Raw genomic sequence first — 17,320 nt, forward strand, 5'->3', positions numbered from 1 at the left:
AATATATCGAAATTTTTTTGTTTCGAAAATTATAATAATTTTTTATGTAATATTTAAATAGATACAAATTATTTTCATGGGGTAAATTTATATTTAAGTTTATTTTTTAAAATTTGAGAAATATATGTTTGGCAAAATAAGGAAAGAGAATTCTTATATTTTTTTAAATCGATAGTATTACATAATCGAAACCTATTGAATGGTTAAAATCTGTACTTTTCAGCTTGGTTTATTTTAATATATGTAATTGTATTTATTTATATATTGAATTTAACCACCCTAACTTTTCAACTACACCAGAACAATCAAATATTTTAATAGAAATTTTAGTTATTATTGTTTTCACTACGAAATGCATATTAATATAAAAAAAAATTAATGGCTAATACATTTGATTTTGAATACCTCATTTGAAGTAAAAGAAAAAAAAAGAAAAATCAAGTAAAACCGATGTTTATTAATTTTTACGTAGATTGGTCAAAATATCTTTTAACCGTTAAAATATATTTCAACTATGGCTCTACTTTGTAAAATTTCATTTTTTATTCTTTTCTTTGAAATTATTAAAAAAATTTGTTAAACTAAAGGGTAAAAATGGACGTGATAGCTTTTATGTAAAAATTAGTAGATGCAAAGTGTTGTTAACATTCAATTATATAGAAAATTGAGTCGTGATTAACATTTATTTCATCCCAAAAGATATCGTGAAACTCATTTATATAATCAATTTTTGTACATCAATTATCTCGTCAATTTACATGAATAATGTTATAAATGATATCACATACTTTCAAATTTGTCTCAATTTCCATCCGATTTCAATGGAAAAGAAACTTTTCAAATATATTGTTGAAACAAAGTTCACATTTCAAAGATAAAAATGAAAATTTCTAAAGTTTAGGGACATAATTGAAACTTGCTCCAAATTCGAAAGTATTATAAAAACCAACAAATAGATAGGGTCAAGTTTACAAAACCGTAGTGAAAATTGGTGTAATCAGAACAAGATTTCATTGTTGGATGAATTGTAATAGACCTGAATCACAAATGTAATTTGATTGCTTTTGATCGCATTTATCTTAAATTATGAATTTGTCACATTTTATTGTTATTGTTACTGTTATCGTTACTACTTGACCCTAACAATAATAGTAACTATAATAGTGACAATAACGGTAACAATAAATGTGGCTCCCACGTAATTTTCAACCGTAATCCAATTCAGCACGCTTCATTCCTCAATTAGATTACTCGATTTGATTCGAATTTCAAGACAAGTCCCACATCTCATTATGATTATGGAAAACAGATAAACAACAACAAGAATAACTGGAGTCCACTTTTTACATTACTATTAATGGATTACCGTCTAAACGTGGTCTAACTTTAAAATGTTTTAACTAGAAAAGAAGAAAAATATCAACAAATGTTATCTTAAAAGAGAAGGCAAGTTTGTTATAAATTATCCCTCACAAGTCATAGAAGTAAACTTGTTGATTACGTTTGAGTTTCACTTTCACATGACAATGACTTCCCAACAACTCCTCCCTTTGCCTCTTTGGCCCTCCAAATCTTTCTCATCCGACAGACACAAACTCAATACCTCTCTACTTCCAAAGGATGTCTCCAACCAATGCCTACCAATGTTCCATTGACTGCCCCATAACTCGAAAACCCGTACCGATTCGATTCGGAAGAGTATAGTTTGCACTTAGTTGACATTTTCAACTATTATAACCTACAATCAGCTACAGTGTAATTATTTTAATTTTTTTTTATTATAATGTTTATTTATTGTTGCTCATCGTTATTTGTTACAGTGTTTATTATTTCCTAACTAGATTACAATAGTTTACATCCAAAATACAAACTATTATAACCTACAGACTATTATAATAACTACAAACTATAATAACCAACTCAATACTCCATATACCCTCTTAAAGTTTCCAATCGTCTTACTAGATATGTTTTCATTTGAATATATGCCACATTTTTTAAGATCTAGTAGAGAGTAGAGATAAGTTTTTTTTAGTACAATAGGAATTGAGAGATTTGAATCATTTTTGGCCGAGAGTAGATAAGTTAGCACTAAAGAAATGTGTCGCAAAAGAAAACTATCAATATTAGATATATTATTCAATCGTGTATTGAGAAATTTGACCATATAATAGGAGTCATATAAAAAATATTAGGATAAATATCAATTTATTCCTTACTTTAAGATTGTAACAATTAAAACTTTGAACTAATAATTGTATTAATTTGAACCCTGAATTTTTATAAGTGTATTAATTTACTATAGATAATTTTCAAAGATAATTACATTGAATGATTCAAATTGATTGACTTATAAAAATTTAGACGTTCAATTGACTCAAATTATTAAGTTTCATAGGATATTGGTCGAATAAAATTTAGAGAAAGTACAAATTGATACAATTATAAAAATTTAGGGATATAAATGGATATTTTCCAAAAATTAGAGTATAGAAACTACTATTTCAACCTATATTTTTAAACCAAAATTATGTTTTGAAATTTTTGTTTACATTTCAATTTTAATGAGCTCTTGTTGTATTTTAATCATTTTAATCATTTTAAATATTAACATTCAGCCATGATTCTTGTCATTACTTTACATTATTTAATAGAAATTTTAGAATAAGATGGTTTTTGTGTAAATAAATTTATATAATTAGATAATATTTCTTTTATTATAAAATGTAAATATTCTTGTGATTTTTCTATTTATAAGAATTTCTTAGTGGACATTAATTTAAAATCATATGAAATAGATTTATTATTAAGATTTGAAACCGTCCGAACTTTTGATAAATTCAAATGTTTGAATATCTATTCTAATGTTTCATAAATAATTAGTGAAAAATTAAAATGATTAAACTAAAATAAACAAGATAAAAAGATAATTAGACTTAAAATATGACCTTTTACTATGTAATAAATAAAGAGTTAGATGTTAGTTGAAAATTGAAATAATTAGTTGGTGAAGAAAAGTTAGAGAACTAAAAACAAATCTAAAATATAAAAAAGTTGCTGTTTGAGGGAAGTACCACATGCATTGAGAATAACCAAATCAGGTGTATATATAAATATGCTAACCAACTAATTCAACCATAAGATAATAATATTTAGGCTTAATATTTATTTCCTTTTTTTTAACTTTAAAATATTTTGTCCCAACCTTTTATTTTAAAATATATATGTATAAAATATAATATAAATAGATCTAAAGTATTTGAACCACAAACTTTTTAATAGTCAATACGTATGAATGTCAATCGAACTAAGTTCTTGGTCAATTTAAAATATTTTTATAAATATAATAAAAGAGGTTGAATAGAATATTTAAAAGTTTAAACGAGAAAAAGAAATTAATTAAATTAATAATCACGATAATCGTTATTAAATTATAAATTTAGTCAGTGTCCTTAACTTTGAAATTTTGAATTATGTCTCTCTTAACTTTTGGTTCTGATCATAGCAAGTTCTTTATATTAACACCAATTATTTAGATGTTGAAGTGACAAGTTGATTTGACACGAAATGACAACACAAAGTTAATAAGCCAAAGTTATTGTTGGTTTTTTAATTAAATCTATATGTAATTTTTCTATTTATTTTAATCAAGTCAAATTATAAAAACTAAGAAATAATAATTTTAAAAAATTCGTATTTATATTTAAAATTTAGATAAGAATTCAACTATTATACTTAATAAATATATAAACTATTATAAAAAAAAATTAGAGAAAAAAGACATAATTTTCAAAAAGAAAAAGGAAATATTTACCAAAGGGGCCTAGTTGGTCTCTTTTTTCCCGAACAAGGTACTATTTGGTCTTGAGTTTTAAGTCGTAGTTTTTATATAGTTATTGGGTTTCAAAATATTGTATTTTTAATTTTTAATTTTCATTTCCTTTTCATTTGGTCCCAAGTATATAAAATGTTACTTGTTTCCTCCAAGTTTCAATCATTTGTATTTTTACATCTAATATTTCACTAAAGCTCACTTTTATGGTTTGCTTGGAATACATGTTTAAGTGTTTAATTTAAAAAATAAGCAATTTTGGAATAAATTGGAATGTTTGATAACCATTCGAAATAACTCTTCAAGTGTATTTTAATCAGTTTTTATCAAAAGTGTTTAAATAAATATGAGTTTTTTGAAAACCATTTTTCTCTTAAGTCAATCCAAATGGGTCATTAGTCTTTTTGGTGTTATCTTTTATTCTAATTATTTGATATAAAATAATTAATTCTTTTAGGGGCTTTTGTTTCACGGAGTTGGAGAGGAGTGAACAACTCTACTTCTTATTTTGTTCAACAAGTTTATAGTCTCCACGACTAAAAAATATTAATTTTATATCTTATTAAGTCTTTACATCGTGAGCTTCAAAAGTTCACAACTTTTCCGACTTCACAACTCAACTTCTTACCCAAACGTTTCTTAACATCTGAAAATTAGAGATTAAGTGAAAACTAGACTCAAAATATAGAGATCAAAAGATTTTTTTTTTTTTTAAATTTAGTTTTTAATAACAAATGTGAAGCATGAAAATTTAAATTCCCAACTTTAATAAATGAATAAATGTCAATCAACTATACTCATATGGGTACTTTAATTTTTTTGGCTTCCTTGCCCTAATTTTGTCCCCTTTTCTATTTCCTAATGTCACATAATGCCAAATGATCATAAATGACTCTAATTAACATGTCTATTCATATTGAATGACTTATTAAAATCAAACTCTAATAAAAACAATAATGGTAACAATAACTAAATCTACCATTTTTTTTTTATGACAAACAAGGAATAAAGCAATCACATCAACTACTTTTCACATCTAAAAGGAAGGATATTATCGAGAAAAACCTCTTTCCAGATCAAAGAACAACAAAGAGAGAATGTCAAAGCAACAATAACATGAGCATTTTTATCTGCTCTCTAGAAAAGTTACAATAGAGAGAGAGAATTATTAACAAGGTTCCCAACAAAAATAATATCCTCGATGAAGACCATGATTTCTGCTATCAAGGACTTTATTCTGGATAGGAGATTAATCACATTCAATGCATCCGTTGTTGGAACTAAATCTGCAATTGAAACTTTTAAGTTTGAAAAAAATAAATAGATACCGGCTTATAACTTCACACACGGAAAAGACAAGTGATTTTTTTTAATTATAAATTTGGCCTATGTAGTTTTGACATAATGTCAAATAGATCTCTAAAATTTTATAAACTTCAATTTAGACCTTTTGATTTAGGTTTAGTTTAAATATGGCTTGAATAATTTTAAGATTTGTTGGATTCTACCATTTGTTTATTTCAATGTGAGTGAAGATTCAATCCTCTAACTTTTTTGTCAAAACTAAACACCTTAACTAGTTGAATAGTATTTTGATTGACTTGTTTCTACACTTATTTAAATCTCAGAGATCAATAAAATTATTCCTCAACTATCTCCTATGTCTCATCTTCCGAGAACTCTACTATTTCTAAATAGGGGTAAACATTAGTCGGTTGGAGTTAGTTTTTCGACCAAACTGCCACTGAAATGGCCATGGTTGATTAAGATTTAGTAAAAATTCAAAACGACCTTGACCATCGAGGAGTAAAAGTCGGTCGGTTTGGTTGGTTTTATTATTATTATTTGTTTGAAATTTTCCGATTTGGAAAATTTCCAAATTGACACCTTTTTTCTTCGACCGATCACTTTGACCGACCACTTCGATTGATCGATCGACTCAATTTTTTAGTCTATCAAGCTCACCCCTATTTCCAACCTAGTAAACTTGGAATTTCCTATAGAAATCGTGTCAATATAGTAACGACAGGAACAATTTGTGAGGTTTGATTAACTTAGAGGGTCAAATTGAAAAAATTAGTATTATAAGGACCAAATAGAAATTTTTGGAAAGGTGTTAAAGTAACAAAATTTGCAATTTCGTCCCTTATTTGTCTGAAAATAAAAGATGAGGACTCAAGTGGAGTGTGAGAGACTTGAGAGTCCCTTCCCACCAAACTAGAAAGAAAGCAGAGTTGTTAGAATTGAAGTTGAAGAAATCCGCTATATGCTTGTCGGCAACCACTGCTTTCAAAATACAACACATAGACAATTCGAATTTCCATTACAGATTGTCCTCAGCTCAGCAACAATCGCTCCTTCGATCACTTTCCTTTCTTCTCCATAGAAGAAGAAGACGAAGAAGAAGAAGAAATCTCATTTCTAGATCTTCAATTTCCACCTGCAACTCACTTTTCAATCCACGGAAGCCATTGAAGAGCTCTCTGATAATCCAGGAAGAACAGAGTACTGTGTGGCCGGGGTTCTCAATTTTGCGGATCCAATGTTGGTCCAAGAACGTTCAACGCCTAAATCCCCCAAAACCCAGATCAGAACTCTGCCTACTCTCCATTCGCATCGCTTTTCCGAGTCTAAAAGCCTTGATTTCTCAACTTGGTTATCCGACAACGTCTACAGAGTAGTGACGATTTTGCTCCTGATCGTTACCGTCGCCGCCGTATTTTTCCTCCGCAATGTCGGGGATAGCGCCGCCCTTCTTTGCTTCCAATCGCAGACAGCGGCTTTAGAGAAGATTCAATTCCCTAAAATTGATTGGAATTCGATCGCGTCGATCCCAGCCAATTCTTATACGGAATTTCGCTCCGAGCAATGGATCGTCGTCTCGGTGTCTAATTATCCCAGTGATTCACTGCGGAAGCTAGTGAAAATGAAGGGTTGGCAGGTGTTGGCGATAGGCAATTCATTGACGCCGGCGGATTGGGCTCTTAAAGGTGCGATTTATCTTTCCTTAGAAGAACAGTCTAAATTAGGGTTTCGTGTGGTTGAATTCCTTCCATATGATTCTTTCGTGAGGAAAACTGTTGGGTATCTCTTTGCCATTCAACATGGCGCGAAGAAGATCTTCGATGTGGATGATCGAGGGGAGGTGATTGGTGGAGATTTAGGCAAACATTTCGATGTAGAATTGGTGGGAGAGGGAGCGAGGCAGGAGATCATATTACAGTATAGCCATGAAAACCCCAATAGAACTGTTGTTAATCCTTACATTCATTTTGGGCAAAGATCAGTTTGGCCTAGGGGCTTGCCACTGGAAAATGTGGGTGAAATTGCTCATGAAGAATTTTATACTGAAATTTTTGGGGGAAAGCAGTTCATTCAACAGGGAATTTCCAATGGTCTTCCTGATGTTGATTCGGTATTTTACTTCACTCGAAAATCTGGATTGGAAGCTTTTGATATTAGATTTGATGAACGTGCTCCAAAAGTGGCATTGCCACAGGGTATGATGGTTCCTATTAACTCCTTCAATACACTTTATCATACCTCAGCCTTCTGGGCTTTAATGCTTCCTGTTTCCATTAGCACAATGGCTTCTGATATCTTGAGAGGATACTGGGGCCAGAGGCTCCTGTGGGAAATTGGTGGTTATGTTGTAGTTTATCCTCCAACCGTTCACCGATACGATAAGATTGAAGCATACCCATTTTCAGAAGAAAGAGATCTACATGTGAATGTGGGTCGTTTAGTTAAGTTTTTGAATTCATGGAGATCAAGTAAACATAGGCTGTTTGAGAAGATTTTGGAGTTGAGTTTTGTAATGGCAGAGGAAGGGTTTTGGACTGAGATGGATGTGAAATTTACAGCAGCTTGGCTGCAAGATTTAATTGCTGTTGGGTACCAGCAGCCAAGGCTAATGTCTCTGGAATTGGATCGTCCACGAGCAACTATTGGTCATGGGGATCGGAAGGAGTTTGTTCCACAGAAATTACCGTCCATACACCTTGGGGTTGAGGAAACTGGGACGGTGAGTTATGAGATAGGGAACTTGATCAGATGGAGAAAGTTTTTTGGAAATGTTGTGCTCATCATGTTTTGTAACGGCCCTGTTGAACGAACTGCCCTGGAGTGGAGGTTGCTATATGGGAGGATATTCAAGACGGTGATAATTCTTTCAGAGACCAAAAATTCAGATCTTGTAGTGGAAGAAGGCAGATTGGACCATGCATACAAGTAAGTCACTTTCTCAAAAACATGATTGACAAGTTTGTTTGAGTTTAATGCCTACGTAAATTCTAATTTGGTTGACAGACTATATTGTGAGTTCTCCTGTGTGTTGGTTTGTAGAATAGAAATCCATTCAGTTTTGCCATTAATTATTACTTTTTCTTTTGGTATATAAAAGAATATTTCTTCTCATGCTGCCTAGAATATAAAGGTAAATTATAAGTGTTCCACGAATATGATAACATTGTAAGGTTTCCGAGTTCAGAACTAAGCTTTTAGTTTGCGTTAAAAAAATTGAACTCATTGAAAAAGTTGTTGATAGCTTTATTTTCTTCCTTGATGATTGTCATTCGGCATTAGGATTGAAACTGTATACGTTGAGACGAGTTTATTATCAATCACAACATTTCAATTGAGAATCATTGCTGCACAACTTTCAATTTTTATTGTTGCAAACTTGGAATGGTTGGCTGTCATAGAATGAGAATGCGTTCTGTTTCATCCTGCATTCTCAAATAGTCTTCTGCTAGCTACTCACTCCAGTTAATTAAGCTTTCGAAATTATATTTTCTTCTAAATATTTTGTTACATATGTTCATAGGTACCTGCCGAAAGTTTTTGATACATATAGTGGCGCAGAAGGGTTTTTATTCCTGCAAGACGATACAATTCTTAACTATTGGAATCTGCTACAAGCGGACAAATCAAAACTCTGGATAACTGATAAGGTAACTTGAGCTATATTCAGCTGAACTATTGTTTAGCAGTGTCCTTTATTTGCAATTTTTGTCTTTAAGACGTCACCAACTTACTCTTTTTCGCGAGGTTGAAATTTTGGGTGGTAAATTAGTAGAAAATAGGAAAGAAAAAAACACGGGGAAATGTCTTTTAACACACTAAACAAAAATTAACTGCTTGAATGCTTGTTGATCCTAGTGAAAAAATATTTAGCTCTCTCTCTAGTCTCTCATTATATCCTATGAAATCAGGTACCCAAATCTTGGACTACTGTGTCAGTTGAAAGCTCAGATTGGTTTACGAAACAATCAAACATGGTAAAGAAGATAGTTAGCATGATGCCAGTTCATTTCCAAGTGAGTCATAAACAATCTGTAGCAAGTGAGAATAGTCTCACGATATGCAGTTCTGAGGTCTTTTACATTCCTCGACGCTTTGTAGCAGACTTTCTTGACCTTCATGGTTTAGTGGGTGATCTAGAAGTCCATCACAAGGTTGCAATCCCCTTGTTCTTTACGGCAATGGATTCGGTTCAAAACTTTGATCCAGTATTGAGTACAATGAATTACAGAGAAAAACCACCTGCTACAAATTCGTCAACTATGTACTCTGTTCATGTTCCTGCTGTTCACCCATGGAATGTGTCAAGTGAACAAGATTTCATCAAGTTGGTCAGAATAATGGCAGAAGGTGATCCACTTCTAGCAGAGTTAGTTTGAGAGGATAAAAGAAAAAAGAAAAGAGACTTTGATACCTTGGGAGTTAGGGGGAAACATGTATACTAAGCAAACTGTTATACCAAACTGCTATTTTTCTTCTCTTTTTGCTTCAGAGTGAAGAAAAATTCATTTCATTGATCCATCCCCCCTCCCCAACACTTTTTTGTAGAGTTTGTGTGTTCTCACCATTTGTTGTAAGAAAGAAATTGTATTCAACTAGTTCTTTTGTTCCATAAGTATATGAACAGGAAATTGTATTGGTTGCACATTGATGCAGATAGGTCTCTCAGTCTGCTCTGTAATGTTCTCATTTTTAGGTTATTGTTTTTCATTTTTAAAGAAAAATGAAGAAAATATATACTTTTTTTTTTTTTAATTTCTTCCTCTTTTGAAAAAAATATTTTGAGGTCATTATAATTTTTTATTTTTTATTTTTTATTTTTTTTTTGAATAAGAGGAATAAGAGCCGGCGGTAAGTGAAGAAATTCCTTCTAATAGTGGATGTTGGTGACTCAAAAGTCATTTTATTTAACCATATTTTTGCAAAAAATATAGTGGTTTAATTGTTGTTCATTTATCAAAAAAAGAAAGAAAGAAAAGCTTTTCAAAATTTTAAAAAAAAATTGTAATCCACCTTTTATTCAAATAAAGATGGGTGAGAATTATTGAATAAAAAGTTTCAAAACAAAAATAATAATCATAAAAGCAGATTATGTAGGCCCTATTTGGTAATTTTTTTTTTAATTTTTAATTTTTAATTTTTGGTGTTTGAAAATAAGTTTATTTTTCCCAATTTCTACCAATGATTTGTATATTTCTTAATTACAAAGATTGAATTCTTAGTTAAATTCCAAAAATTAAAAAAAAGTTTTTAAAAGCTATTTTTTTTAGTTTTCAAAATTTGCCTTGATTTTTTAAACAATTGATAAAAGGTAGATAACAAATGAAGAAATTTTGAGGTGAAAGCGGTGTCTATAAGCTTAATTTTCAAAAACAAAAAACAAAAAACCAAATAGTTACAAAACATGACCTTAAAGTCTAAAAAGCTGCACTAAATACTTCAGGAGAAATTTGTACGGGTGACCCATTTTTTGAGTAAAAAATGTCAAATGACCCATTTTAAAAAAATAATGTCAATTGACCTTCTACTGACATTATCGCCATACAAAATTACGTAAATTGCCCTCACAAATGCCTCACGTTATAAGTCTCACTCTCGTCTGGTTAATCACTCTCGCTCTCGCTTGAAATCCCTTGGTTTGATGTGATTGCTCGTTAGTGTACGAATGATTTGACAATTTTTATGACCGAAGCCTCAAATCAATAATACCTAAATACAATACAATGACGATTTCTTTAAACTCTAAACTTCATTTCAACGGTGATTACTTCTTTGATTTTCGATGGTGTTTTGTTGAACGAAGATTTTTTGAATGGCGATTTCCAAGAAAAGGCCTTTTCAGAACGGAACAGGTTTTTCAGAATGGTGTTTCATTATTTTGAGTCTTTTTCATTTCTAGAAATGTAGCATTATGAAATTTTGTATTGGGAGAGAGAGAGTGAGAGATAGAACGAGAGTGAGAGAGAGCGAGAGTAAGAGAGAGAGTGAGATTAAGAGAGAGAGCGAGAGTAAGAGAGAGAGCGAGAGTAAGAAAGAGAGCGAGATTAAGAGAGAGTGAGAGTACACTTCAATTGCTTGTATAACTTAATGACAAATGTTATCTCGCTTTGTAAGATGACAGAAAAATGTCTACTTATTCAATATGGAGGTGATTGGGATGAGAATGAAAGTTCGTATATTGGGGGAGAGTTGATAGGAATCATTATGTTTGTTACATTGAAGTATGAAGAACTTAAATCTCACATTTACAAGGTTACAAATGTCAGTTCTTCAGAGTTTGATCTTACAATGAGAGTTAAATATAAGCTTGAATATGAAGCCCCTTCACAATACATAAGGAATGATGATGATGTTCGCTTCATTCTTTTCTGAGAAAAGCTTAGTAAACTTCAGTTATTTGTAACGCTAAAATCGAATCAGGACGAAAATATTAGAATGGGGTTTGGAAATGTGAGTTAGGATGATATGACTGTGGACAGACAATACGAGGAATCATATCAGTTTTGTCAGAAAGAGGATGATATTCCATTGTCTACCAACACTGTACCATCAACATTATCACTAGACAACGACCGCACTAATTTAGCAAGATTGAATTCAGAATTGGGTGATACTTCAGTTGTTGGTAATGAGAGATCATCTAGACTTGATTATATAGATTGTGGTCATCCAGAGCAACGTTGTGGTCCTTCAGTGGATGTTAATGAGCAACCAACAGGATTGAATGAAATGGATCGTGATCATAGAGATGTGCGTTATTCTACAGCAGCTTTAGTGGTTCCACCATCTGTGTCTTCAAGTTATAGGAAAGAGTTGATTATGCCTGGTACCTCTTCATCTGGGACAAAGGATGTTGAAGTTGGTCAACTATTTTTAAGTAAAAAGGACTTGAAAATACGATTATTTATTTTGTCCGTCAACAAAAATTTTGAATTTAGGGTCAGGAAGCCAACTAAATATTTGTTCACTGTCAAATATATTGGGGAGACTTGTAAGTGGAGCATTCGTGCAGTTAAAATGGAAGAGTCTGATACATTCAAGATCACAAAATACTGCAGTTCGCACACATGTTCCATCGAAATTCTGAATCACGACCATAGACAAGCAACTACTACAGTTGTTGGTCAGTTGATTAAAGATAAGTTCATAGGAATAAGACATATTTATAAACCTTGTCATATCGTGGAGGATATGAGGAAAGATTAGTGCATGAACATAAGTTATGATAAAGCGTGGCGTGTAAGGGAAGCCGTATATGATCTCACTAGAGGTACTCCAGAATACTCATACTCCATACTATATGCTTATAAGGAAGCGTTAAAACTAGAGAATCCGGGTACAGTGTTTGAGATCAAACTTGAAGATGAGGTGCATTTCAAGTATATGTTTATGGCATTAGGGCCTTGTATTAGAGGTTTCGTAAGTTGTTGGCCTGTAATAATTGTTGATGGGTCGCATTTGAAAGGAAAATACAAAGGCACCATGTTGGTTGCGGTTTCTATGGACGGGAACAATCAATTATATCCACTAGCATATGCAATAGTGGACAATGAAACTGATTGATCATGGAAATAGTTTATGTCGAACTTGAAATGCAATATCGGAGAACCCGATAATCTGGTGTTTGTGCCTGATTTGATGGTATCTATTAGCAATGTGATTCGTGCATTTTTTCCCACGGCATTTCATAGATTGTGTACGTGGCACATAAAACAGAATCTTATTACAAACTTTAAGGATAGTACGATTGTTGGGATATTTAGAGATGCAACAAGGGAATTTCGCATGACTGAGTTCTAGACAAAATGGGATGAACTCCATAGTTTTTAAGACAGTGCTATCACAAAATATTTGAAAGACATCAATCTTCAAAGGTGGGCACGAGTTTACCAAATAGAACGAAGATATAACAACATGACGTCCAACAGTGCAAAGTATTTCAATTCGTTAACTAAAGAGTATCGACTATTGCCTATAGTATGCTTGATTGAACATGTTAGAGGAATGCTCCAATCATGGTTCTACGAACGGAGGAATTACTAGGCATCTTGAATGACATTGCACTCTGACTACTGTGAAACTCGAATGGCAAGTTAGGCCGATAAGGGTAGACAATATCGGGTTGAGCCTATTGATTTTTATCAGGTCCACATGCAAGATAATCGATTGGACAATATTGTGAATCTTCACACGAAGGAATGCACATGTAAGGAATTTGACTTACTTGGTATCCCGTGTTCACATGCAATTGTTGCTGCCAAGGAATGAAATATACCCATTCAGAGTTTTTGCAGTCGATTTTATATAGTGGACTCTCTAATGACTGCGTATGCGGAGCCTATAAATCCACTTGGACATATATCTAAATGGAAGAGAGCTCCTGGATATGTAGAAAAGATTATCCTTCCTCCAAAGTTTGTGGCACAAGCTGGGTGACGGAGAGTGAGAAGAATACCATCCAGAAGAGAATTTCGTAGACAAATGAAATGTGGTCGGTGTGAGAATTATGGGCATAACTGCCAAAATTGTAGCGAACCGCTCACAACCGTGTGACGTACTGAAAATTCCAGAAACTGTGGCATAAATACCTCTCATCTAGTTTAGTTTATAACAAACTTTATCTTGTAACGGTCTATTGGTATGTGTCATAAATACCATTGATCAGACCCCAAAGAAGAGTTTTTCATACTTTCTATTTTTTCTGTAAACAAAAACAAGTTGTAAGCAATCTTCATTTTTCTGTAAATAAAAAACAATAACAAGCTGGAATATGAGTATTTTTTTTGTAAAAGAAAGTGAATCTTTTTGCAAATCACAAAAACACAATCTTGTTATCAAATTATATCGAAATCCCGCTCTCTCTCAAAGTCCCGCTCTCTCAATCTCGCTTTCTCTCAAAATCTTGCTCTCTCAATGTTTGAACTTTGATATTATGTCTTATATACCATTGATATAATGAAAAAAACAGTAGTTCAATTATACATGTTTTGACAAAATGTATAATATTGAACTTTGAACTTTGATAAAATTGTTTTATACATGTTTTACATACAAAAAAAATACATATTTTTACATACAAAAAAAAATACAATAAAAAATACATGTTTTATATACATAAAAAATACGGAGTGTTCACCGCAATTGATACGCTAACTGCATCCTATATTCACTCATTTTCTCCTGAATGATTACGACAGATCAACACTAGTCATCAAATGTTCTAATAATTTTATTGCAAAGATGCCACAATCAAACGACCCATGTTGTATGTCGGCATTCATAGGTCACGAGATTTTCCAACGGGATGTGGATAGGTTCGGCTTTGAACGATCCACATCACAGTAGTGAAATAGGGATGGTACTATGACAGTCAATGGCTTCAGCCAAGTCCCCAACTTTGTCACTGGTGTGTATGACGAAATTGAATCGAACACGAATACATGGCCTCTATTAATGTCCATTGCAAGGACCATCCAGTGCTCACTGATATTCATTGTCGTATACATAAAATCTACATCTGCCCATTTGACATCGAATTTACCGATGACGTAGTCCTTGTACGTGTCTTCATCCTCCCATACTAGGGCAACCTCCAATCTTGTCTTATTCTTTATTCGTTTAAATACCCCGCCACGAGTATTAAGGTGACTCAGCCAAATAAAATGAGAAGTTAAGTAATGAAATATACCATAGTAAAATGACTCTGCACAACAAAATATATCAAAATTTATCATTACGTCAATTGGCAAGATGGTGAACTTGTGCATGCACATGTCAGGTCGAGTATAAAATTTTTCTTTCATAAAATGAAATAAAGTATTTATGTTCTGCACAAAAATTACTATGTCAGTAAAAGTACAAGATATCCGATTGTAAAGAAGTCAAGACTAAGAAACTCACATCGCACTCGACCCACGAACTTGGTTCAATCAATTCCTTGAAAAATTGCTTGGAAAGTGGTTTAAAGGGATTCTCTCGAATCTCGTTATCGGTATTCTCATATGAGATCCAACTCATCATTTCTGTAAAGATATTAAGTGGAACATCATGTGCTACGTTGTACGTGACAATCGCTCTGGATAGTGACTTAGGCACACCCGGGAGATGATACTTAACCACACTTTTCTTCTTTACTTGAGCTGAAGGTGTATAATTATCAACAACTTTCCTCTTACGAGTAGTTCTTCGAGATTCCTACATAAACAGATAACAAAAAATTACGCATCAAGAAATATAAAAATATAAACAAAGATTACTGATCAATAAATTACTCACTAATGTAACTCCTTTTGTGGTCGTAACAATACCAGAAGTTTCAGCCTCTGGGATGTCAGACATGTCAACCTCTGTATGTGGCATGGTGAGTAAGTCAGACATGTCGGCATCTGTTTATGGGACGTCGACCTCTATAGGTTTGACGTCGGTAGGTGATGTTGTGGTATCGGGCTCTAGAGGGGGGATGGGAGTAGGTGAAGTGGTATTTTGAGGCTCTACAAAGGGGATGGGAGTATCAGAGGTAGTCACATCAGTGGTATCGGGATCCCGAGATGGGATGAGCAACATTGTGGCATCGTCACCTGTATGTGGGATGGGTGACCTTTTCATCTCCTCATTCATCATGGAACCCTTCAATTAGTAAAGTAAAATGATGAGTTCACGAACACGTAAAGACATAAAATGATAGTAAATATAAACCTTGCACATAGACTGCAACAGTGACAGGATGGCCGACAATTGTCCTTTCATGTCTATCATATTTTCCTCCATATTGGATACAGAACTATCTAAACTCGATATATGGCCATCCAACCTCGATAATGAGTTGTCAATGGTCCGCAGGTACGAATAAATAGAATCATTGGGATTGGCTCTCTCCCTGCGGGTAGTACACAAAGAACACTTTTCATCCATAGATCGCGCTCTATGAGAGTCCGCAAGAGGGACATCAGGTGGGTTCAACTCGTCCTCATCACGTACGTCTCCCACCACATCATGGAACATATCATCACTAGGTGTATATGTCTCTCCTTCCACCCTTCCACATTTAGCATCCTCGTGCTCAAAATGCTTGTGTTCATCCCCTTCCTCCACCCTTCCACATTCATCATTGTTACCTCCACGATGATCATCATCGTCACTTTTAGAACTACCCCCACCACTCGACCTATTGCCACTTTCAGCACTATCATCATTGGCACCTAGATCAAATATAGGTCGTCTATCTACTGTGGTATCCCGAAACTTCTTCTCAGCGTCTGTCATGACAATACCCTCTTTAACCTTTATCTGCATTAACAACCCAGTAAATTGGTTAGTGTCAATTTAACAACCAAATAAACATATTATGCATAGAGTAAACGTACATTGTTAAACTCGAATATGTCTCTCTCGAGTACTTTGAAGGACACTGAGTGGAAGCGTGACCATCATAATATGCGAGGCAAAGCCACCTTGCTCCTTCGCTCCACAATGTTCCCAACTATCGATGCTGCTAGGATTTTGTACATCCATACTTAAATAAAAGTTAACATATATTAAGAATAATAGTAATGTTAAATCAAACAACACGATTATTATGTTAAGCAAATTTACTTGGAACGCTTGTGGAAATCCACGCAAAGAGTACTTCACGACGTAATTTTTATTTCCTTTCACCTTTATCTTGTATAGACTACTCTTATCATTCAATGCAATCTTTAGGGCATTGAATGTCCTCTCCCAAATAATGGTACCCCAGTCTAGACTGTTGTCTATGTTTTGAACGTCCTTAAAACGTTTAAGGTCCACTGCATTTTTCTGTTTGTTCTTTCCCATCATTGCAACCTCCGTATAGTAGATTAATGTGATCTTCACAGAATCCTCGTCATTTTCAAACTCCAACTCCTTGTATTTTTCTTCTAGTAGACGGACATGTAAGGTGTTCTTTGTCACTCAATTACCAAAATACTTGATTGCAAGTTCATACGAGGACTACTCATGCTAATCAACTCGCGTTGGGGATCGCCACAAACTAGTCATCAACAAAAAATAATTCTTCGAAAAAGTGACGACCTTTTCACCAATAGAGAATGAGGTTGAGTCAGATCCCATCCTCTTCACTTCTCTCAACAACATATTATGGATAATTGAGCTGTTAAACACCATGTCAACGTCTACAAATCACCCACTGTTCTCTTGAACATCTCT

General features: G+C 33.2%; 1 protein-coding gene across 1 annotated transcript; it reads left to right on the top strand.

Moving 5' to 3' along the window:
• The first annotated feature begins 5,978 nt into the window (after positions 1-5,978).
• LOC120091026 (putative glycosyltransferase STELLO2) lies at positions 5,979-9,779 on the top strand. Its single transcript, XM_039048813.2, has 3 exons — positions 5,979-8,062; positions 8,658-8,784; positions 9,046-9,779. The coding sequence occupies exons 1-3, from the start codon at positions 6,375-6,377 to the stop codon at positions 9,511-9,513; spliced, it is 2,283 nt and encodes a 760-aa protein (XP_038904741.1). The 5' UTR covers positions 5,979-6,374; the 3' UTR covers positions 9,514-9,779.
• Positions 9,780-17,320: the final 7,541 nt, after the last annotated feature.

This window comes from Benincasa hispida, chromosome 11 (genome assembly GCF_027475165.1).
Source record: "Benincasa hispida cultivar pf3 chromosome 11, pf3_genome.v1.1, whole genome shotgun sequence".
NCBI lineage: Eukaryota > Viridiplantae > Streptophyta > Magnoliopsida > Cucurbitales > Cucurbitaceae > Benincasa > Benincasa hispida.